The 24,136-nt window shown below is 46.0% G+C and overlaps 2 protein-coding genes across 2 annotated transcripts in view; one reads left to right on the forward strand and one right to left on the reverse strand.

Annotated features, from left to right (window-relative positions):
• Nucleotides 1–6,583, forward strand: part of TBC1D8B (TBC1 domain family member 8B) — a 24,553-nt gene extending 17,970 nt beyond the window's left edge. The window contains 10 exon segments of the mRNA XM_031056073.1: nucleotides 3–106; nucleotides 1,973–2,071; nucleotides 3,182–3,250; nucleotides 3,437–3,677; nucleotides 4,347–4,412; nucleotides 4,512–4,595; nucleotides 5,428–5,484; nucleotides 5,802–5,899; nucleotides 6,220–6,322; nucleotides 6,372–6,583. Of these exon segments, the coding sequence (XP_030911933.1) occupies nucleotides 3–106; nucleotides 1,973–2,071; nucleotides 3,182–3,250; nucleotides 3,437–3,677; nucleotides 4,347–4,412; nucleotides 4,512–4,595; nucleotides 5,428–5,484; nucleotides 5,802–5,899; nucleotides 6,220–6,322; nucleotides 6,372–6,583 (1,133 nt within the window).
• An 8,437-nt stretch (nucleotides 6,584–15,020) lies between these two features.
• Nucleotides 15,021–24,136, reverse strand: part of PASD1 (PAS domain containing repressor 1) — a 25,770-nt gene continuing 16,654 nt past the window's right edge. The window contains exons 12-21 of the mRNA XM_014306583.2: nucleotides 23,473–23,554; nucleotides 21,917–22,040; nucleotides 21,105–21,214; nucleotides 20,560–20,646; nucleotides 19,467–19,625; nucleotides 18,777–18,980; nucleotides 17,728–17,933; nucleotides 17,077–17,169; nucleotides 16,414–16,624; nucleotides 15,021–15,191 (exon numbers count right to left, since the gene is read on the reverse strand). Of these exons, the coding sequence (XP_014162058.1) occupies nucleotides 15,021–15,191; nucleotides 16,414–16,624; nucleotides 17,077–17,169; nucleotides 17,728–17,933; nucleotides 18,777–18,980; nucleotides 19,467–19,625; nucleotides 20,560–20,646; nucleotides 21,105–21,214; nucleotides 21,917–22,040; nucleotides 23,473–23,554 (1,447 nt within the window). The remainder of the gene's footprint in view (nucleotides 15,192–16,413; nucleotides 16,625–17,076; nucleotides 17,170–17,727; nucleotides 17,934–18,776; nucleotides 18,981–19,466; nucleotides 19,626–20,559; nucleotides 20,647–21,104; nucleotides 21,215–21,916; nucleotides 22,041–23,472; nucleotides 23,555–24,136) is intronic.

A 24,136-nucleotide genomic window follows, 5' to 3' on the forward strand; every position in this document is an offset into this window, starting at 1 on the left:
AGACAGTCCTTTACCTCCAGCTGTGCAGCAGGGCTCCAACCTCAGTGATACAAAGAGTGACCATCCAAAAGTGGACATCACTGATCTGATCCGAGAGTCAAATGAAGTATGTGTTCTGTGGGCATATTTTTGCATGCTGTGCAGTGTTAATGTTTCATGGGCTACTTTGAAACAGTGCAGTTGCATTGTACAAACTAGGGTAGAAAATCTGTCTGGATTGGTAGAAATTTGGCTCTTTACTTTGTTGAATTTTAAAATGTAGTTCAGTTTCATTCCTTTAACTCATGACAAAGTCTAATCAGGCATGAAGAAGTCATGTTTACCTGGAGAATGGAAGATTGTATAACATTTTATCACATTAAATTAATTAAGATTTTCATTATATATTGTATGTATATTCTTACATTGCCCAATACCAGTGCTCAGAAGCCAGAGCAGTGAATGAGTTACAATTCAGAGATGCAAATTCTCTCTGCTTCCACTTTGTTTCAAACCTGAGGGATGCTGGGTAGCAGTCTCCACAGGAACACAGAAAGCTAGTTCTGGAAGAAAACTCAACAGCTTATCCAGTTCAGCTTCCTGTCCAGCATCCTCCCAGATCATCCTTTGAAAAGTCTAGTGTTGTTAAAACAGTTCCACAAAAGAAAATCTGCAGAAACTCTAGTCCATCATAGGGTTTGTCTGCCCATGTGGGAAGCTATCGAGTTAATTTCTGTTGGATGTTCATAAAGCACTATTGAGGAGAGTTGGCTGTGGTTTTCTCCATAGCTCCTTGTTGCTGTTAGGTGGTTGTTCATCATTTACCCTTTCAAGTCTGGTCATAGAATCAGTTACAGAATAGTTTGGGTTGACAGGGGCCTTTAAAGACCACCTAATCCAACCCCCCTGCAGTGAGCAGGGACATCTAGATCAGGCTGCTCAGTTGGAGTCCAGCCTCATCATGACTCTAAGTGAGAAGAATGAGTTTTAACAGATTGCTCTAAGGGAATTCCCAGATCTGTTCTTTTGCTAGATTTAATACAACCAGTCCTTTAACCTTTCATCAAAGTTAATGTGCTCAGACTCTCTTGTCTGTGTTGCAGTTTTTCATATCTTGTTTAAAGGGCATTGCTGATAAGGGGACAAACAGACTGCAGAAGAGCTTCTGGAAGTCCTGCCTAATTTCATTGTTTATCACTCATTTGTTCTCAAAGTTTGTTATTAGAAGCAGTTTTGCCCATGGTACATGGTGGTCGTGGTTAGGCCATGTCTTCCTGATTGCCTGTGCTGCTGAAAAGTGTCAAAAAACTTACAGAAAAGAAGTTGAATCTATTGAATTTCCTCATGAAAGGAAATTTAATTGATTTGACATGGTCTTGATAAAGAATGTTGTCCTGTTTTGATCAACCGGTTTCTGCTTAGATTTTAATTTTTTAATAATTTGTTCCATGATTTATCTGGTAATTTCTTTCTAGTTCTTGCCTCCTATCTCGCTTTTCCTTAAAGATAAATGCATTTATTCACTCCAGTGCTCAGACACCTTTCATGTCCTTCAGAAATTACAGAAGTAGCCAGGAATGATTCAGAAATAACTTAGCTGATTTCTTAATTTCACTAGAGTGAACTTCAGTCCCTGAAAACATGCACATCTTAGACTTTGCTGCCTTGCAGAAGTAGTCACCATGTGATGACAGAGTTGGGTATAGAGCCAACGCACAGTAAAATCCCTTCCTTTTTCTTCCCACACAGGGAACTACTCCAGTTTCTTCTTTCTCCATCAATCTCTGAAACACCCTTTCAAACACCCTTTTAAAAGTTACACTGGTTAGGGAGAATGTTAGTGCTCTAATAAATTATTTTTTCCTCAGAGTTTCTTTGATCTTCCTTTGTGTCCATGCCTGTAATGTGCTTATTAGATGTTAGAGAGACAAAGGTGCTTGTTTAGATGTGTCTCCCAGCAGTTGATTGCATGCAATGGTGCTTTTCTCCTCAGAGGTACGGTGACATTCGCTATGAGGACGTGGAGAGCTTGCGCTGCAGGAACCGGCTTTATGTGATCCAGACCTTGGAAGCTACGACCAAGCAGAATGTGGTGAGTGACTGGCAAGAGTTTCAACCTTCTTCCTGATAAAATTCCCCTTTGGAAGGTTCTGAGAAGAGCTGCAGTTTCCAGGCCAAATATATGATTTTATACTGAACCCCCCTCATGTCTGCAGGGTGTCTGTTAACTGAGGCTTGGCCTGTGATGTTTTCAGGCTGTAAATCACAGCATGACCTTCTGGTCTCCTTACAAGCAGCACCATTGCCAACCACTTCAAAAGGCTGGTGCATCTCTCACACTTTGCATGGATTGGAACAGGCTGACCTATATTTCTATCTGCTGATGTTAATGCTGTTCTCTTAGAGGCATAGAGCACCATACAGTAAAACAATTAAGCACCTGCATTTTTACTCCAGGAAGCAGCACTGAAGAGGTTATTGTAGTGCATTCAATAGGGGTTGCTTTTTGTCTGTGTTGTGTGTGAATGTCTGGTAATGTGGCAGCTCTCTATCTGTCTATCTCATCCTTTCAATTCAGACTGCTCAGTGAAGGTGAGGAGCTTCCTTTGTTTGCCTGTTTTCTTCAGTGGCTCTTTGCCAATACCTGATGATAATACTAGTCTGTCCACCACCTAGTGCTTCTTTCTGTGGTAAATGTGGCTGGTAGCAACATAAGCTAAGTGCTGGTGGCTATGCTAAGATGGTATTGTTGTATTTAATTTTACAAAACATATATGTTGTGAAGTTAGAAGCTGGTCTTACTGCAAACTTTGTTTTTTAAAAGTGATGAACAATTTTTTTAAATTAAAAAAAACGAGGATTCAGCTTTACTGTTGAGAGCTGAACATGCATTTGTGCATTTAAAGGAAGCTATATGTTATGTCATTATAAATAATTGAGTTTTATCTCCTGGGTTTCATAGTGTAGGCTCCATGTATGTTAGTAATGTGACTAGCCTTAAGCTTGTCTTTTTTTTGAGAAATTATTTATTTTAATCTACAATCTTCTGATTACTTTTTAAAAGAAGTGCTCTTCTTGTAACTGTAACATGGCAAAACCTGGAATATGCAAACACTGTCTCTTAATGTAGTGTTAAATCTCCCATAATATTGTTCCAAAGAGGGAAGACACATTAATTAACTTTTTCTTGACTTTGTTTCAGCTACGTGTTGTGTCTCAAGAAGTAAAATTCAGTCCTACTGATCTTGAAGAGCTTTATGAATTATTCAAGGTAATGTGCCATTTTCCTCACTTACCAAACAGCCATCTTAACAGTAGACTTTGAAATGGTTTTAGTAAATAAAGGTTGGACTCAATATATGTTTTATATGCCAGCTGTATATATTAACTCCTCACATCTTTCCCCCAGAGAGACTTGTTGTTTCCTGAAACCTCATGTTTTATCTTTGCTTTGCAGAAGGAGCATTTCCTTTCCTGTTACTGGAGTGTAAATAGTCCTGTGCTGCAGCACCATGATGCCAGCCTGCCCTACCTTGAGCAGTACCGGGTTGATTGCCAGCAGTTCAGGGTTCTGTGCCACCTCCTGAGCCCCTGGTCCCACTGTGCCAACAGAGACTCCCTGGCTCTCTGGACATTCCGACTGATGGATGAGAGTTCCAACTGCCTTATAAACTTCAAACAATTTGCCTGTGTTCTTGGTATGGCAACAAAACACACATGAGCACATTCACATGGCTCCTGGGAGTAGTCCTGCGGTGTATCACCTTCCATACTCTATACAAAAAGCTGAGGAGATTGAGTCTCTTAACACAGGGTCAAATAATGTGATTTTTATTACAGGCAGAATAGTTTCCTCTTGGAGATTAAATTTACATGTGGCTTGGCCAACAATATATCCACAAATGAAGAATGGTCTGATCTCATTGCCCAGCCTGTTTGGTTTATGATAATTCTTCATACTAAGTCATCTTTTACCCTGATTGTGCAGGATGACCAATGCCTTATTCCTCTGGGAAACTGAAAATTGTCTTGGCTCACTGCTCTGTTCCTTTCATCTTGTTTTCAAAGTGGTATGTTCAGGAAACAAAAATTTAAGGCAAATTCTGAAGACATTAGTGCTTTATTTCTTTTGGTGCTGTGGTTTTATTTTAGTAAGTCATAGACATTATTAGTGTTCTTTCATCAGTGTAGGCTAACCCCTGGCTCAGCCACAAGTGATAGAACTTTCTTTAAGCTTCATATCTAATTATACTCCCTGTAAGGTAGGGCACATGTCCAGTTCCAACCTCTCTGGATTGTATTTGTTTAAGTTAAGAGGGTATTTTAAAGTTTGGTCCATTTGAATAGACTGTCCTTTCCCCTAACAGATACGATGTATAATGGAAGCTTCACTGACAAACTCAAGTTTCTTTTTAAGTTGCACATCCCTCCAGGTAAGTGAGAAACAGTGGCATTTGGTTTTTGTCATTGTTGTCACTGCTTTGGTAAGGCCTGGGTACCATGAACCCACTTTATTTAATTATTTATTGCAGCTTTTACTGAAGTAGAATCTCTAAGCCCTTCCAAAGGGGATGATCTTTCAAAAGAAGAACTGATGCACTTCAGCCAACTCAGTGGTAAGCTCCAGAGTGTGAGGTTTTGCCTGCAGAATACTAGAAGGAATCTATTAATTATCCTGTGAAAAATGGAGAGCTTTCTTCTGAAAACAAGTAAATCCAGTAAATCATATCCCTGTTAACAGAATCCCTTGTGAAGATCTTCTGTAGATAGTTACAATTTAATAAACTTGTGCACAAGTTGTGGATAGCTCATCTGATGGTTGAATTCAAAGGCCTGTGTGTGTTTACATGGAAATAGGGGAGTGGATTTGGTTGGCTTTGTCAGCATTGTGGGCAGCCTATTGCGGTGTTGAAGTGATGGCTGGTTCATTTCTGCATCCTGAGCGTAAAGGAATGGTATTTTCTGCCTCAAGAATTAAAATACCAAATCCATACTTATTTTGAGGTGCTAAGCATTTCAAAATTCTTTGCTTTCATTTTAGACCAAGTGAGCTGAAAAAGCTTTAGTAAATTTATGGAGTTGATAAAATAATCTGTTTCAAATACTCTTGAAACCTGTGGAATTTTTATAGGGAAGACAGATCCCTTTTTGGTTTTACAATCTGCCTAAAGTAGACAATATATAGGTGCTGTTCCTGCTGCTCTTCAAGTCCTGCACCATGAATATTGTAAAGATTATTTAATTGATAGCAGTTTCATTGGTGATCTTCACAGTGACTTCTATTTTTGTAGAAAGTATGCAGATTTTGCCATGTGGTTTCTTCTTGACCTAATCTGTGCTGAGAACATTGAGGGTCTTGTGCCTTAAGGAAGGAATTTTTGCTAAGGGAAATGAAACATTGGTCCTTTTTTCTGAAATAAGTAACTTTTTTCCCCCCTTAAATTGTAGTTTCATCTGTTGGGGATAATCTTGAAAGTGGTTCTTTGAAGAGCAGCCCAGAAAAAGGTAAAAGAATCCTGGTGGCATATTTGGTAACTGTGTCTTTTGGGGGAGTAGAGCTGGGAAAGTGTGGGTGGCAGAGTATATTAAGTAACATCAACCTTAGGGTGCTGCTAACATACTGTCCTCTTATGTAAGTGTAGTCATGGGAGCAAAAGGGGAAAAGTAAACTCTGGTCCTCTGTATGTCCTTGGCCCCACCACTCTGTTGAGAAGGAATGACATTGAAGATGCCAGTTCTTTTGCTTATCATCCCTTGTGGGAAGGTCTCAGTTCTTGTTTGTTCACTTTTTTTTTTTTTTGCACTTCTTCCCCTTCAAAAAGGGAAGGGGAAGGTTGACATTCAGGCATATCTGAAGCAATGGCAAGATGAACTTCTTAAAAAAGAAGAAAATGTCAAGGATTTGCCACGAATGAATCAGGTAAACTGTTTGAGTCTTATTTAAATCTATTTTAGAACTCTTTAAATCCTATTACAATATTTCTGAAGGATTCGTAGGATCCCTTTAATTTCAAATCTTCACATCAGTCATTAGACTGTGGCTTTTTAAAACTGCTGTAATGTATCAAGGCAGGGACTGTGAGACACACGTAGGTTTCTCAGGGCTAGTCCATGCTGTCGTTAGAGCTGCTGCACCAGGTGCCAGGCAGCAGCAGGCACTGGGCTGAGAATACAGCAGGCAGTGAAACAGAACAGCTGTGTTGCTCTTCTCATAGCAATCTCCTCTGTATCTCTCTGTAGTCTCAGTTCATCCAGTTCTCAAAAACTCTCTACAATCTGTTCCATGGGGATCCTGAGGAGGAGCTCCTGTACCGAGCCATCGCGGTGGTCTCCCATGTCACCTGTCAGAAGTCCAGTTGCTGTTACAGAAGTGGCTGCTGAAGTGCCCAGAGAGAGGCAGGAGGAAAGCAGCTCTGAGCAGACTGAAGGCAGTAGAGCACAGAGTTTGGAAGGGAACCATGAATGGTCTTTTGCCTTTGAACAGATTCTGGCATCCTTATTAAATGAGCCAGCCTTTGTGAGATTTTTTGAAAAACCTCATGACATAAAAGCTAAAATAGAGAGTGCTAAAAATTTACAACTTAAAGCAAGAACCAGAATGTAATTTTCTGTACATTTGACTCTGAATTAATCACATAAAGTGCTTACCAATGAAGGCTGTAACTATGGAAATCAAGTCTGGTGTTGACATAGGAAATTAAGTTTGAAGAATTAGCTTTAAGTATCAGATTACTGGTATGTAATGTAAATAAAAATAGTTTGAAGCACTGTCACTTTCTTGCATTGTTCATAAAGTTTCACTCCAAAATAGGAACTAAATAATGAACTGCCTTTACCATGTTATAAAAACATGCAGCATTGCTTGGAGATACTGGATGCGTACCTGTTGCAAACCTGTCTGAATCACTGTTAGAGTAGGTGTTCTCCTGGTTCTTTTCTATTACTATGATAAAAGGAATGACTTTTTCCCATTTTCACTTTAAAGAAGTGTCAACAGTTTGGAGGTTGTCTTCCACATTAATTAGTTATTTCCAAATTGCTTGTGGGCTGGGGCCAAAGCAGGGTGAAGACTAAGAACAGAGGCTGTGATAGCATGACAGGACCATGAGATTAAAAAAGGAAGTTGTCCTGCTCACAATTCCTCTGCTTCAGTGTTACGCATGGGTCAGGACTGTAGTAGATTCCAGCCCCTCTTTCCATTTTCATGCCAATCCTCCTACAAAGAAAAGCTGAAAAGGATGGAAGCTTATTTGGTCATCCAGGCTGCACAAGGATGCAGAAACTAATACTGATTAAAATCAAGGGAAAGCAGTGGCTGAATCTGTCTGACTACATGGTGGTTGTAGTTTATCTGGCAAGATAAACTATTGTTGGCTTCTTAGGAGCATGTTGATGGAATGTGGAGTTTTGCTGGTGTTTGGAAAGCCCAAACACAGGCCATCTGTAGCTGAGTGTTGACTATTGAGCTGCTTAGGGACAGATTGCAGTTGCTTCTTTGCCTACCCTGAGTCCATATCTCAACCCAGTAATTACTATTGCTTTTCTATAGCACTTTGGATTGTTGCTGCTGTAATATTTTCCCTCTGTCAGGATTCAAGGCAACAAGAAAATCCCCTTGAATCTGACTTGAAATTTTTAATATATAAAATATGATGTAGTAGACATCCTGTGGAGGAAAGCTCTGCCAGTGTAAAAGCTGAGAAATGTTGACCTTGAATTTTTGGTAGCTGATGCTAGAAGGAATTCAGAGAAGGAGGGTAAGAGCTTGTATTTTAACAACAACAGCAAAGTAAGTGGGGAGTCTTGCTAAACTAGTTTAAAACATCTGTTTCCAAAGCCTGTATGACAATCTTTCTCTGCAGAGCAGCATTATTTTTATACTGTGCATGTTTTATAAAGAAGCAGAATGGGGATGATGGTATATTTTGGAGGCTTTTTGTGCAATACTAGTATGAATGAAGAATAAAACAAATTTCTGACTTGTGTTACAGGCACTTTGTGAAATGCCATCATTGCAGTTGGTGTTAAATTTATGAATGATGTCTTACACTCTCCTCAATACTCTCAGGTATTAATGTAAAATAAAGTTTTACTGAAGAAGTCCAAAAGCTGTATCATATATGTGAAGAATGAGGAAGCTTTTTTCAGAAGCCTTCACAAAGTAATTGCAGTTGGTACAATATACTGCTGATTTGTATTTTTATGTATAAAATAAAAAAAACCCGAATTTATCCATTTATATGGATATGGATAGGGCCACACTGTGTTACTTTTTAAAAATGTTTTCACAAAGTTGTTCAGAAATACAAAGTAGATGATGTTTTTCTAGCCCAGGATGTACCCAGATAAGGCTTGATCAGTGAGTAATTCTGCAAATAGCCATGATGAAATTAATGGAGCCTTATGAGAACAGATACAGCTGCCCCTACCAAAAGCTTTTGTAGGTTTATGAGAGATGCTGTTTATGTCAACAAGTAGTCAAAGCTGTAAACTATTTGCCAATTAAAGTAATAGAGATATAAAAGTCTTAAAACTCAAGGAATTTTTTGATTGAGAGCCAAGATGTGAAGATCTAAGTGCAGAAGAAGGTGAGGAACTTGCAAAGTACAACAACCTTCTGTTGTTCCCTGGATTGTAAAAAGGTGCTCAGTTTGTACAATGCCCTTTTCTTTTCGTGCCCACCCAAGAGACTGCAGAGCTTTTGCCAGCTGGGTAGTAGCTCTTGTCAGATGTCATATCCATGTATGAAGAGCTTACATATCAAAATAGATTTAATGTGATGATGTAGGGGGGAACACTAACTTTTATTAACTGCATGGATTTTTTCTGTTAAATTTATTTATACTTTTTCCCAAAAGGAGTAGTGTCTTTAAATTGTTCCTGTAATACAGCTTCAGGCTGATCCAGGAAGACCAGTCACAGTGACCAGGCATCCAGTCTCAGCAGGATGGAGGGTGGAGTGAGGTCACTTCCAATAGGCTGGCAGCACTTAGCTGGCAGGTTCTTCTTTTTCCTCTTTTTGGAACCTCTGGATCATGGGCTGATTGTTTGGGGAGAGGTAGATGTAGCAAGTGCCAGTGATTTCCAACGAGTGTAACCCAGATGTTTTATTTGCTGAGCTAATTCCTCAGGGCACCATAAGCTGAGCTCTGCTTGTGACAGAGGAACTCTGGAGTTAGTGTCCAGCTTCTTTCCTTCCCTTTCCTATTCCAGCTCCTTCCATCCCTATTCCAGACAGGCTGGCTCACAAACAGATGCAGATTTAGCTGGGACTGGTGGAGCTAGAGCGACAGCATCTCATTCCCTTCCTTCACTCCTGGAGAGTGATGCCTTGACTTCACAGCCCTGCACAGTCAGGGACAGAGATCCCTGTGCTGTGCTGCTTCTTGGCCAGGTGAAATTGGTGATACAGAGATGGCCCCAGACTCCCATCACATCCCCTGAGGGTGCTGGGTGTGCACATGAACAGGAAGCAGCTTGGTTAAGTTATTCTGTTGTGTCATTTCACTCACCTGTGTTACTTTTTTTCTGTAAGTTTCCATGAAGTTTTCCACCTTTATTTTCAGGTTCAGTCATAGGAAATAAATGAAGGTGCATCATTCAGTAAAAATAGACAGCTGTAGATTGCTACAGCTGTTTGTCCAGCTTGACAATTGCAGTGCCTACTGCAGTGTGACTTGGCAGCTGTGTCATGGTCACCCATGCTGTGGGGGACACTGCACAGCCCCAGCTTGTGGCTGGGCCATTGTTGCTGTGTGCTAAGATGCCTTTTGTCAGAGCTGTGCCTGGGGACACAGCCAGCAGAGCTGGGATCTTCCTGGTCTTGCCATATGGAATGTGCTGCTCTGGAGCCTGGCTGCTCCCTGTGCTCTGGGTGACAGCCCTGACCCCCACAAGGAACTGGCTGCTTGGCCTCTGTGTGCCCAGCTCAGGGGAGGGAATAGCTCAAATAATAAAAATACCAGCTCTTTCTACCATGGGGGACAACTGATGGTAATTAAACCAGTAGCATTTTCCAGGACATGGAAGTGGCTGCTGCCATGTGATACAGAAAAATCACTTTCCATCCATTTCGAAAACAAGCCACTTGTTCATCTCTCTAATGGCTAAATAATAATGTAATTTTAGAAGAGTTTGCTACCGTAGTGACTAAAAATTGCTGTGTGTTGATTTTATCAGAATTTTCTCATCCAATTGTACCATACAAGGTTCTTGATTGTGATTGCTGTTGTTATCTGGACTAAAACAGAAGGAAATGCTCTGATTTGTTTCCAGAAAAATAGGCTATTTTGTCTTTTTGGCTATAGCTTTGTCACTTTACCAAGACGGCAGCACATGTTTGTGTTGACAGATTGGCTTTTATACAATGTGTTGTATGCAGAGGTACTGTAAGACAAATGGGGTGTTAAATAAAATATTGTTTCCCTTAAGTAAAAAACCCCTGTGTTTGAGGTATTATTATTTCCTGTGATGGCCTGCTGTGGAAGTTCCTTCAAGAGTGTTGGTCATGTTAAAGCCACATTTAGTCAGTGCTTTGCAAAACAAGGAGCAAGCCAAAGCCCCTGCTGGGACAGCAGCCTCCCAGAGGAGGAGGAAAAATGGAGACCTGAATTTTGAAGCCCGAGCTGGCTTCAGTGCCGGGCTGCTGAGTACTGGCACTTGCTTTGTCCATCCAAATTAAAACAGAATGTGCAGAGCCTGATGCCTTGTTCTTTCTAATTTATGTATTGCTCCTATTGCCTCTGGCACTGGTCACAGAAATCCCAGTCCTTGTCCTGAGCCCCATCCCTGCAGCTGTCCATGCACATGGACACAATGGCTGCTGCTCTTGTCTCTCCTGGAGAGCAGGGATCAGATCCCTAACAGACCCACACCACCCAGGGAATAACAAAAGTACATAATGTGTAAGAGGTCCTACAAGTATTATTTTATTTCTTAATTTTTTTTTTAAATACTATGTACAATCTGTTTAAAGCTTGTCAAAATGCATGGGCTCCCATTCAATGGAGCTGTGCAGGGACATAGATTCAAAACAAGAATAAAATCTTTACTGTTCATCTTCATAAGACACTTACTTTTTCCCATTACAAAATACTTTTAAGAATAGTAACATTTATAAATGTATTTATATTCAACATCATATAAAATAAACCAAAATTTATACTCAATTCTAGAGTTTTTCTTATTTTCTTTTTTTTTCTTGCATGGACTATATACAATATATACAGTAACTCCTCATTGTGTTTGTCAAATCAGCCTGATTATACCCACCAGGCTTTAGCTTATATGTACAAATATGCTAAAAGTGCAAGACTTTATTATTTAAAGCTGCCTGTGTTTTCAGAGGTCTGGAATTGTGTGGCCTATATATATTTATATATAGATATACATCTGCATACATATAAATGTACATGAAAAATACGTATATCTATATATAGTTATGGTATATAGGTACTTGTGTACTAGAAAACCTCAGAACATTTATGACTGATAGCTCAACACCAACACTGGAGGCCAGCCCTGCTGCCATCAGTCACGTCCCTGCCCTCTGCCCATCACCAACAAGTCACACTTTTGTTTTCTTGCAGGAGGCTGGGGGGGCATGAACCAAACCCACCAGCAACCCTCAATTCCAAATGAGTCATAAAAGCACAGGTCATAGCTAACACCGAGGTAAACACATACAAATCAACCTGAATAAAGACATCTTTCATCCATCTGTTTTTTTGAGAGTGACAATATAAGGCAAAACCCCCCCTGGCCCTGACTCAGCCTTGCCCTTGGATAGAGGCAGACTGAGCAAAGGCCAAGCAAGCCCCAGAAAGGGTCGGTGGGATTTTGTCCTTTGGAACATGTTGAGAAAACAAGGCCCTGCCCTGCAGCAGCACCTGGGACTGGGCAGCCCCCACCCACCAGCAGCGAGGCCAGTGGCTGGGGGGGCTCTGAGAATAAGGGGGCACGTGATAAAGTGCATTTTTAGGTCTCTGGTTTTAGCAAGGCTGGTCTAACATGTAAACATCCTCACCAAGCTCCTGTGCCCCTGGCTGGGAGCTGTGAGCAGGGGCTGTGCCCCAGCCCTCTGTCCCTGCAGCCCAGGGCTGCCATCAGCAGAGCTGTGCCCAGGGCACAGCCCCATCTGGCACACCCACCACCCCCACCTCCCCCAGAACCCCTTACCAACTCTTTTTTTTGGACTTGCTGTCAAAACCACAGCCATGCCAGAAAACTGCTCTGCCTCGGCTTCTTCCCTACCAAGCCCTGTTAAAAAATACACCCCTCAAGGCCCTGACCCCATCCACCACCACCTCTGAGATCTCTGTGAGTGCCACCCACCATGGCAGAGCTGTGTGGTGCTGGGACACTGCAGACCAGCCATGGGGATGTTGGGGTGATGCAGGTTTAATGGGGAAGCCAGGGAAACCACAGCCTTTCCCTCCAGCCAGCCACAAACTGTGCAATGCTGGAGCCCTAACACAGATATATGTTTGCCTCACCTCTGATGTTATGTGCCAAGGCTGTGGTGGAAAAAAATCCCAAAAATACAACTCCCTCCTACTGACACTGCAGCCCAGCCATGGGGATGTTGGGGTGATGCAGGTTTAATGGGGAAGCCAGGGAAACCACAGCCTTTCCCTCCAGCCAGCCACAAACTGTGCAATGCTGGAGCCCTAACACAGATATATGTTTGCCTCACCTCTGATGTTATGTGCCAAGGCTGTGGTGGAAAAAAATCCCAAAAATACAACTCCCTCCTACTGCATCCTCATGAGCAACCCAGCTGCCTTAGAATGGGGAAAGGGAGACCCTAAAACTAAGAGTGCTTTAAAAACAAGTGTTTCCTACCCTGAAGGCTCTGTGCTGGCCCTTCCTGCAGAACAAACCTGCAGAGCAGGAAAGCCCCAGGTGTTAATATTTCAGCCCCAGATTGCCCCCCAAAGGCAGGTGTTCCAAATCCCAGTACCAGCAGTGAGGTGGCCCCATGGCTCTGCTGTAGCCACGATTTCTTGTCCTGGTGTGAAATGGAGGGGCTGGCTCAGTGTCCAAGAGCAGCTGCTTGGCTGCCCAGCACCCAGGGGCTGCATGTGCTGTGTGGGCAGGGGCCCAGCCAGGGTCTGTGCTGACAAGGCACGAGCCCTGATATTGGCCACAGGCTGTCAGGCATTCATTGCCTCCATCCTGTGGGCAGCCACATTCCCCAGCATGCTGCATGTGGGGAAACATGTCTTTATGCTGCTCTGAACCCAGGATCCATCGTGTCTGGGAGCCCTGGGAGCTGTGCATTCAGTGTCCCAGTCAAAGCTAACCATGCAGCTGCTTTTGCCCAAGGGAGGGGACCATGAATAGCCAGGGGTTGGCACAGCTTTTATTCACAAATCCACCTCTGCCCTGGCAAAAACACCAAAGCACCCCAGGGCCCTGCACCAGTCCCTGAAAGCTCCTGGCTGACCCCAGCTCCAGCAGCCTGTCCTCCCACTGCCACTGCCCCATGGCAATGTGGCACAGCAAAACCCCATCCCTTGCCCAGGAGGAGCTGCTGGGAACAGCCCCTGGTGCACCAGGGCTGGGGAGCCCTGCTGTGCCCTTTTCTGAAACACAGGGCTACTGGCAGCTGCTTTTGCCAAAAGCCGCCCCACCAGTAACATCAGGAACACCAGCTGCTGCAGCGCTGCAAGGGCCCAGAAACAGGCTTGCAGAAGGAATAGAAGGAAACAAAAAAAACCCCAAAACACCATATTAATAAAAAAAAAAAGGCAAAACCAAGTATTCTTCACTTAGTTTCAACAGACATTAGGAACTAAACATTAGGAACTAACTCCTCTCTAATCCTTGCTCTGTCTGCCAGCTAGAGCTTTACTGCTCTGGTCCTAACTGGTCCTCTACTCCCTGGTCCTAACTAACCACTGCCTTCACTGCCTTGCAAAGTTTATAGTAATGGCCAAACCCATCTACATTTGGGCTCTAACAATGCCCAAAGTTAGTACTCAGCTACTAACACTCCAAAAATGTACTTTTAAATGTTTCCTTTGGAAAGACACAAACAGTAGGGACACTTAACTATACACCCACTGAGGAATAAACTGGCTTTTCAATTCATAAATATAAACTTACAGTTAAAAAGTGACAATTACAAAAATACAATTTATTGCTGACCCTATGGGTTTGTAACATCGTGTGTTGTGATTATACATTTCGGGTTTGCCAAATTGAAATATGACCTAGCAAAACCACAAAGTTTGCTGTCATATGCTGTTCTATGCATGTTTGTTTTTATGAATAGAAACATTTACAACTACATCACTTGAAACAACAACAAAAAAAAAAGGAGTAAAGATTCTTTGTCCGTAACCTGAAAAATATTTGGCTACAGGGAGTAAAAACCATACAAATTTATCTTCACTTGTTAACCAAAAATAAAACACAACAAATATTGAACTAGCTGCGATGTGAGCTGGTATAACAACAGTAAGAAATTCAGGCAAAAGTGGTGTTATGTAAATTAGCAGCATTATCCAAACTCCTGGAAAAAAAACCTGCGGGACTGAGGTATAGAAAAAGGAAAAAGAATTCACAATGGACCTACTACAGCAAAACGAGTTATGTACACGGTAATCCAATGGTGTCCTGTGGACTGGTACAGTCTATGTGCTCCAAATGCTGGGCTTAAATTCACAGTGACTTTCAGCATTGAAGTCCTGAATGGAAAAAGGTTTTTTTCCATTGCAAACTGAGCTCCATGATGGCCTGATACCTGCCCTCCCTGCAGCAAAAGGCACCACTCCCAGTGGCACCACGGCACTGGGCCAGGGCACACCCTGCTGCTGGAACAGCATCACCCAATACATTCCATGCATCTGGCTGCATGGCAATCCCCCCAAACCAGGCCCCTGCAGCCATGCATCCCTGTCAGAGACATCCATCCCTGCAGGCACCACCTCCCCATGAGCCCGACCTCTCCCGAGCCGTGCTCCGAGGGCGCCGTGCTCTCGCGCGCGCCGGGCGCGGCGGCTGCAGCCGTGTGCTCCTTGTCCCCAGAAGTGACCTCAGGGCAGCTGCATCTCGGGCAGGTCAGGCAGGTTGCAAGGCTGACCCTGTGTGTGGTGGCTCTGCTGCTGTGGGTGCAGGAAGTAGCTCAAAGGGTTCTGCTGTGGGGTGTGGGGCGGCTGGAAAATGCGCTGTGTCGGAGCCCCAGGCACCAGCTCAGGACCCTGCATCTGTTGGGAGACACAAACCTGGGCAGTCAGACCTGCCCCAGCACCCAGCTGTCCCTCTCTGCTGCAGGGCTGATGCTGAGACTCATGCCCCAGAGTGTGTGCACCAAGCCCTAAACTCGGTATGAGGGTATGAGCTGTGTCCCTCAGGATGCTGCTGCTGTCAGCAAAAACAACAATGCCTGGAGAGCACAGACCCATCTGTCCTAACAGGCTCCTGGGGAGCCCCGCAGGAATGGAGAGCTCCAAAAGCTATTTGGAAGTACAATCTACAGGATGTGAAACTTTAATCTTTCTCTAGAAAGATCTTCAAACAACCAAGGAAGAGGTCCTAGAGTAACCATGTACCCATGGCTGGTACCTCAAAGACGAGGACTTGCTGTTTCACCCCCTGTTAAAGGCACTGTGTCATCAAACTCTGGTTTACTGTGGCCCTGGAGCTGTTTATCTGTTCCAGCATCATCATTCTGCTGTCCACACTGCTGGTCCTCAGGACAGCAATGCAGCCCATGAGGACACACCCAAAGCAGGGACAGCTCCTTTCCGCATTTCCTGACAACAGCGATTCATTTCTCACTTTACATCCAGTCCTGCTGGGTGGCTGCTTTCAGCTGAACCTCCTCTTCTTGCTTTCTATCTTTGCCTGGAGGACTGTAACTTAACCTCTGCCATCCAGGCAAGGCTTGGAGAGTGTGTTACTGATGAATTATTAGTTCCAACAACCCCTTTCCCTGGTGGTGTCACTAGTTCAGCATGTACTGATATAAACTGTGTGCTAAAAAAACCAAAATCACCTCATCCAGACATGTGTGTTGTGAAATACCCTTTTTTAAAAAAGAAAGCTGTGATAGCAGCCAATAAAAACTTTGCTTTGATGAGATGTAACAGCAGGAGGCATGATTCCCAAAGACCTTCTCTCTCATCATTTTTCATTACTACAGCAAGCTTCCCACCAGAGCTCCTCTGGATGAAAAGCTGTGTTTGAAAAACTGGGTATTTCTTCTGTGCACTAAGTGATAACAGAGTTTGTTGGAAAATATGGCCTTGAGCAGGTGCAGAGTCAGCCTGGAGAGGCTGAGCACCTGGCTGTGTGGAGATACAATGGGAATAGAGGATGTGCAATGGCCCTGACCAGGTTTGATCAGCCAGATAAGCCCCATTCCCTCCAAAAACCCCAACCCACCCTAAACCATCCCTGTGCCTCCTCAGAAAGCTGCTCCAATACCTGAAGGTAGAGGCGGTGCTGCTGGACCTGCTGCTGTGGCCACTGGTGCAGATGAAGGGGTGTGCTGGGCTGGTGGGAGGTGAAGCTGGAGTGTGGGACAATGAGGGATGGGGAGAAGATGGGCGGCAGGGCTGGAGGCCGGGCGGGGCTGCAGGTGGATGGCTGCACCTGTGCTGCTGGGGGAGCCAGGCTCTGCTGCTCTGCAACAAACCTGCCACAGGGAGGAAAACCAGGCATGAGAACGCACAGCCAGACCCTCCCTCAGAACGGGCACTGGGGAGCCCAGCTGCTGCAGGAACCAGCCTGGAGCAGGGCTGCTCAAACCATGCAGCCCCAGGAGGGCCCTGATTCCCCTCTGCCCACAAAGCACAGACTGAAAATAAAGGTTTTTAAGGTTTTACATTTTCTCCATGTCTTGGTCAAGCATTTTATGCTTTGCAAAAGCCAGGAAATACTTAATTTTTAAATGCACTTCATTTATCATAAAGTTCTTTGTAATTAAAAAATATTCTCATCTTTCTCCTAACTGGATAAACTTTTGTTTCACTTCAGACTGAGACTGTTTGTGTTTGTGTGACCAGGTACAAGTTTTTGCATGTCTTTTTCAGTGCCATAAAGTGTCCTGCTAAGAACTGCAGGAAAATACGGGCCACAGAGACTCACTTTCCTTGCTGCCTGCTGGCACTGCTCTGCACGGGCTGGCAGCTGCTGTTGGCTGTGGGCATCATGGCTTGGATGGACTGATCCAACAGCATCCTGTGGGGGAAGGAAAACAGGATGGTCAGGGAAGGGAGAGGTCCAGGGTCCATGGTCCTGTCAGTCTCTAGAAACAATTCATTGAAAATCCTCCATGAAAGCAAGCAAACCACTACCTAGGAAACAAGCTAATGAAATAGGATGCTTCTTATCACCTCACAGCTCTCCTGTGAGTACTTGCTGAGAAGATTGGGATTGTTGAGACTGGAGAAGGCTCCAGGGACATCTTATAGCACCCTCCAGTACCTAAAGGGGCTGAAAGAGAGCAGGAGAGGGACTTTTGGCAAGGGCATGGGGGACTGATTTTAAACTGACAGAGGGTGGGGTTGCATTAATTTATGGAAATATGGTGAGAAGAGGATTTAAGGCCCCTGATGACACAGCAGGAAGTGCACAGCACCCTGCCTGCCTGCACACTGGGCTCACCCCACAGAGGGAACATCCTCATGCTGGCTGTGGCAGCCCAAGCCCTGAGCCCAGCCACGCCTGCCCTCCTTGCTGCCCAGGTACTGCTGTTCCTGTCACCACCCCAGGATGGTCCCAGCAGGGCTCTGGTACCTGAGGCTCCTGTCCTGGCTGTACTCAGCTGCTGGCTGCCTCTCAGTGCTGTCAGTGGGCACCTGTGCAGCCACAGTGATGGGGTGAGCCTGGGAGAACACCATGGGGCTGTTGTAGAAGGGCACTGGGATGCTGCCCTGCCCTGGCACACACGTTTGCTGGCCTTGGCTTCCTCTCACTGGGGGCTGCTGCTTCTGCTGCTGTACCTGGAATGAAGACAGAGGCACCCATTTAAGTTTTAAAGCTCCCTAGTGGAAGGATAAAATAACCACTCGCAGTGGGCAGATGGGAAAAGGAGAAGGAACAATAGGATATTTTCCCTGAACACAGCAGTAGGAACAGTGTATCTATTCAAGACCACCAACCACTTTGCATTTATTGTCACTGCAGGGCAGGTGTTGGCATCCCCAGACAGTCTTTTGAGAAATTAGAACACAAGGGTAAGGGCACAAGGCTTGAGAAGAGAACAGCTTAAGAGGGAAAGTGCAAATCTGAAGTCTCCAAGGAAAATATCTCATCAGTCCTTTAAAGCAGCAGTGTTGGCTTTTTTGTTTTTGAACAACTCAAGTCTTTCCCATCTTAATAGTGGATTTAGGTCTAGTGGTGACAAAATTGTTTTTTCAAAGCTGCCTTGCAAGATTCCTCAGGCAGAGCCAAAGTAATCTTTTAAAATGATACCTGCTCCTGTGTTATGAAACCACAACTCTCACTGGCTATGAATAATGAGCACGGTGTTGATGAGAGCCCAGACCTCCCATTCCATCCTCCCCAGGCACCAGGAGAGCTCCAGCACTATCTGGGGTTTAAATGCTTTTTGGCTACCTGGTTTTTATTTTTACAGTTGAATGTCATTTGTGTCAGGAGACACCTGGTTTTTATTTTTACAGTTGAATGACATTTGTGTCAGGAGACACTTGTTCACAAGTGACTCCTGACACAAACTCCTCAGCGCCAGCTGCTCAGTAAAACCAGCACAGAGAGGATGCAGGGGACCGCGGCACACAGAAGCCAGAGAAGCGGATGATGAGGACAATGAAGCAGCCGGTGACCTGGGGGGCGGTGCCACAGGGGTCCCTGAGGAATGGCTGCGGTGACAGCAGGTGCGGGCTGCAGAGCTGCTTTGTCCCCGGCAGGGCTGGCTGCTGCGACTTCTTGGCCGTGCTGTGCCTGGGCGTGCCCTGGGGCGGCCTCCGGGGGCTGGGCTGCTGCACGGCGGCGTTCAGGATGACGGGGATCGGCTGCTGCATCAGCATCTGTGGGGGAGACAGGCACAGGAGCTGCTGGCAGGAATAGCACTGCAGCAGCAGCAGTACCTCTAAATCCAGGGGCAAAATGGACCATGAGTAACAGAAAATCAGATGTTAGCTTGTGTCAAATATTTATTCAGAGCCAGGAATGTTCCAGCTCCATTGTGCCTGCTGTGTTTTGCAGGAGTGGCAATGGGGATCCAGCAGCACTAACCAGACATGGAACCACCAAGCTTTTTTGTGCATGGGAGACTTTGGATTAATTTGGGATTGCTTTTTTAAAAGCACAGAAATTACTGATTCAATACTCAGCCAGATATTGACATCACTCATCTCTTGGGAAACACCACTCCGACATCCGAAACCAAGTTACCAATTTGTCAAGAGTTCATTCCCAAAAGCTTTTGCCACAGACAATTTTGTTACTGCTCTGTGTGCTCAAAGGAAAAGCAAATGTTTGGTGAGTTTGGGGGCACCAGGGGCAGCAGGTACCTGCAGGTTGGAGTCCTGCACGAGCTGGAGCTGCTCCTTGATGACATGGAGCTCCTCTTGCTGTGTTTTGATGTCAGCCTGCAGGATGCGAGTCCTCTCCTCCAGCTGCTCTTTCAGCTGGTGCATCATCCCCAGCTGGGTGGGGAAATGGTACACTGGCTGCAGAGAACAGAAAACAGGGACCACATGGTAGGACCAGTCCCGCTACTCACATCCATAGCAATGCTGGATTCAGAAAAATGGCTGCTTTTCAGCTTTTGCCATAAAAAATACAATGCTGACAAAAAATGGCAATTGCATATTTAACCAAATGCCACTGTAGCTCCAGAGCAGCAGCACATCTGGCTTACAGTGCCTCCCTGCAGGTGTTGGGCTCTATAATTTCTGCACAGATGAAGTGTCTATACATGGGACTCTCCTGTCCCCTCAGGATAACACCCTGCTGGTTTGGGCCCACTTGTGTTTTGGGGCAGACACTGCATCCAAACCCTTGTCACACCTCCTGGCTGGGCTTTCAGTTGTGCTGCTAATGATATTTGGCAGATGCCAGGCCCAAGATAGGATGCAATCCACCTGGGGATCCATTCTTCACACCTACACTGGCCATTTTCAATCTCTGTTTTATAGTCTGAACATTTACTGCACTGACATCAAAGCCCTGTAAGGGCAGACCTTGTCATTATGGTTTATGACTCATTTTTCCTGGGGTTTTTGTTTTTTTCTTTTCTTTTCCTGGCCTAACTCAAACCTTCCATGACATCCCCTTCCTCTACTAAAACTCTTCAGCATTGTATCAGCCTGTAAGTAGCTGCTAGAGATTTAGGGAGAAGCCTTCAGCAGCCCACAACACTTTTACAAGTGTAAACCTTCTCTTATGCTATTTCTTTGGGTGTCCCACCTGCTCTCTCTGCTCACTGAAATAAGTGGTTGCAATAAGGTTGTTGCAGGTAAATCTCAGCAACAGAAAGGGCACAGAAACCTTGTCCCCAGTCTGGGATGAGCCAGCAAGGACATGAGGGCAGTGAACCAAAGCCACCTAGGCTGCCCTGCTGACAGGACACAGCAGTGCACTGGACAAAACCAAAGCACATACCATCCCAGGGTGCTGGGAGGGCACTGCCAGCTGAGCCACGGGGTGCTGAGAGAGCTGCTCACCACGGGCTCGAGGAGGGGCTATGGCCTAGAAATGGAAACTTTGCCTTACTGTAGGTCCATAGCACCTCTAGTGCAGAGCTGGTGCTTTAACAGCTCATACCAGGGATGAGCAAGTGCAGGGAATTGGACAAGGATAAGTCTGAAGGGAGAATTTAGGTTCCTGCATGCCCCTGATAATTCCAAGTCCTTGGTGTCAGCACCCATTTTGGATAAAGGCCACCTCACATGTACAAACGCCAAGAGAAGAGGGTCGGTGGTGAGAAAAGGCATTTAGCTTGGAAAAGGCATTTAGCCTGGAGGAACAAACGGAATGCTGGAAGAAGGCAGCAGAGGAGCCTCTGGTGTCTCTCCATGGCCCTGCCAGCCAGCGGTGCTCCCCAGGAAGCCCCAGCACACCCAGAGTGTGGGATCCAGCATCTCCGAGGGTGAGATCAGCGCTTGCTGTGCTCATTTCCCCGCAGCCTCAGAGGGCTCTGCACTGACCTGGGCGCTGCCGGGCGCTGCCAGCCGCAGGGCCGCCTTGTCCCCCGGAGCCCCCGGAGCCCCCGGCCGTGTGGGGGTGCTGGTGTCCGTGCGCCGCATGGAGGACGTGGCTGCGGGAGAGACATTCACCGAGATACAGCAGAGCCCTGCCTGGGTATCCGGGCTGAGCCTGAGATCCACCTGTGCACATGGGCACTGACCCCAACAGCGCCTCAACCTGCCCCTCTCTGGTCCCTCGGGCTCCCCACCTGACTTGCTGGGTTCCCTCCTGATGCTAACCCCCTATTCAGCCTGCCCTCCATGGGTGTATCCAGATGAGATCAATCTCCCTACGGCAAGAAAAATCCCCTGAGTTTCCTACCTATGACCCTACACAGGGCACTGCAGTCATCTGGCAGCCTGCCCAGGGCAAGGAGGGCACTGATGGGAGCTGGGATGAAGCTGCCAGCAAGGCAGGCATCCTTCCGTGCTCCTTCTGCAGGGATTTCACATGAGAGACCCCATAATAAAATGATATTATCCCAATAAAACACTTTTGTCAGTGAGCTTGGTTCAATCAAGCCAGCGAGTCCCCTCTTGTCCCCAGAAGCACAGCAAACAGCCGTGATCCTCGGCTGCCTCTGTGGCTGCTCTGTGACTTGTGACACTCGGCTCTGTGCTGCTCTGTGACCTGCCATGACACGCTGTGTCAGCCCCAGCGCTGAGCATCCCCTGCCACCCCTCCCGCCATTGGTCACTGCCAGCCCAACCCCGGCATTCGGGAGGCTGCTCCGCCCTCCAGCCCACCCCAGCTGGGCTGCCCCGGCACCTACAGGTGGAGTCGGACAGGGTGGTGTGCGAGGAGCGCCGGGAGCTGTGCGAGGACAGCGACACTCCCTCCCGGCTGGCGTCCTGGCTGCTGCCGCACTGCCCCACCTCCAGGTAGCTGCTGTGGCTCTGCGGGAGCGAAGCACAAGGGTGAGACCTCAGCAGCAGGGAATGGCCCTGGAAGGGACCTCCGCCTCCTGGAGCCCTTGTTTGCAGAGAAACCCAGCACCTGGGTGTGCACACCAGCAAACCCTGCCCGCCCGGCCCTGCTGCGCTCACCCCAAAGCCTGCGGGAGCCTCGCTCATGCCCGGGCACCCAGCCGATGGCACCCAGCAGCACTGGAGGATTGCTCCTCCCTGGCACTGCTGCCCATGGCCCGAACTCTGCTGTGCCCACCTCCACAGAGCTGTGGGTAACGGGAATTTGCTTTTGACAAAGCAATTGACAAAGCTTTTGTCAGCCTCCTTCTGCCCGATCTCTTCAGGGATGTCACAGCTGGCTGGGGGTGGTGGCAGGGGGAATGAATGAAGGTGGCAGGAGGTGCTCCCTGGGGAATGGTTTTATTCCATGGAAGAGATGGAGAGAGATGACTGGGAAGGGACAGGGGCTGGCTAGAGCCCCAAGAGGACCTACAGCAAATGTCACCTGAGGGGGACAGGCACTGGGCAGTGCTGAGAGCTGCAATCCCACTCACTGCTCCCTGGGCAGCAGGGGCTCCAGCAGCCTGTTCTGAGCAGCAGAGGGGAACGGCCTGAGCTCCCATAAAATAATGTCTGAAAGGCAATGAGGCTGATGGAATGAACAACTACACAACAGCCCACTTGAAATTACTTTGATTGCTGGTCTTATTTGTAAGCTACAAAGAGGAGAAACTTAAAAGTAGTTAAAATGACCCTGTTACTTGGGCTGGTGTGTGGTGATGCCAGACTGACTCAAGGCATGGAAATTATTGCTCATGGAAGTTATGGGTCACAATCACTTGGTGTGATCCAGCAACTGAGCTGAAATCTAGGTAAGTGTTTTTTCCCTTGCCTTCCCATCTTCATCTGAGTATCAGTGATGAGCTAGCAAAGCAAAACAGGTACCCTGTGGTACTGCCCTACCCTGGGATCCTCTGTGCCTTGCTAAGGGCGGCAGGTACAGCAATCTGGCCTCCAGCTCCAGCTCTGCTTTTCTGCTTCTGAGCTGAGGTTTGTGTCCTGGTCTCAGAAAGATTACAGGGACGAGAACAGAGAATGCAACTGCTGAATTCACAGCTATTGTGGAATCAGAGAATATTTGGTGTTACAGACCATCTAGTTCCAATCCCCCTGCCATGGGCGGGGACATCTTCCACAAGATCAGGCAGTTCAAAGCTTATCCAGCCTGTTCTAAACCAGCATAGACAATTTGGAGCCATGCACCAGAAACCTTCTTAGGGCCTGCCTGAATCATGACCCAGTTCAAGGCTTGGAATGAGATGGCAGTAAAGAAAATGGAGAACAGATATTTCCCTCATATTGGTAAGCTATGACTCAGTTTGGTTTAAACATCTCATTCAGCTGTGAAGGAACGTGGTACCTTTAGAGAAGAGGATGCCAGTTCAATTGATGACTCTTCGAGGCCAAGATCTCGTCTTCTCTCAGCCCGAACTTCTGCGTAACTACAACAAAAACAAAAAAACCAAAAAAATAAATCCCCCAAAAAACCAAAAAAAAACCAACCAACCAACCAGTCAACCAACCAAACAAACAAAAAAACCAAAACCAACAAAAATTTATTTTACAGCTTCTATGCAGGTATCCTACCACAACAAGTGTACATTCATTTTCAAGTATCCTTTTTTTTTGCATGGTAGCTCAGTGATCCGATCCCTGTGACAGTGCCTTGGGCAGGTCCCTCCTTCTGAGGGTGCACAGAACTGTACATGCATCAGAGTTATCATCCTGCACTCGACTGGAAGCTCCAAATACAAACAGGCAGCTACACAAGTGCAATGTGAAGTGCAGGACCCCCTACAAGGTGCCTCTAGAACTGTATATTTTCTTTCCTTCCTTTTTTCCCTCTGAAATAATGAAATATTTACAGTAACAAATGCCCCATGAGCCCCCACTGGGATAAATTGGAGAGGATGTTTCAAAGACTCTCTGAGTGCTCATGCATCGTGGGCACTGAGAGGTGCCAGACTTTAGGGTGATGAAATATTAATGAGCTGCAACCTTTGTGGGAGGCAAGAGAAGCTGCT

The sequence above is a fragment of the Geospiza fortis genome, unplaced genomic scaffold (genome assembly GCF_000277835.1).
Source record: "Geospiza fortis unplaced genomic scaffold, GeoFor_1.0 scaffold157, whole genome shotgun sequence".
NCBI lineage: Eukaryota > Metazoa > Chordata > Aves > Passeriformes > Thraupidae > Geospiza > Geospiza fortis.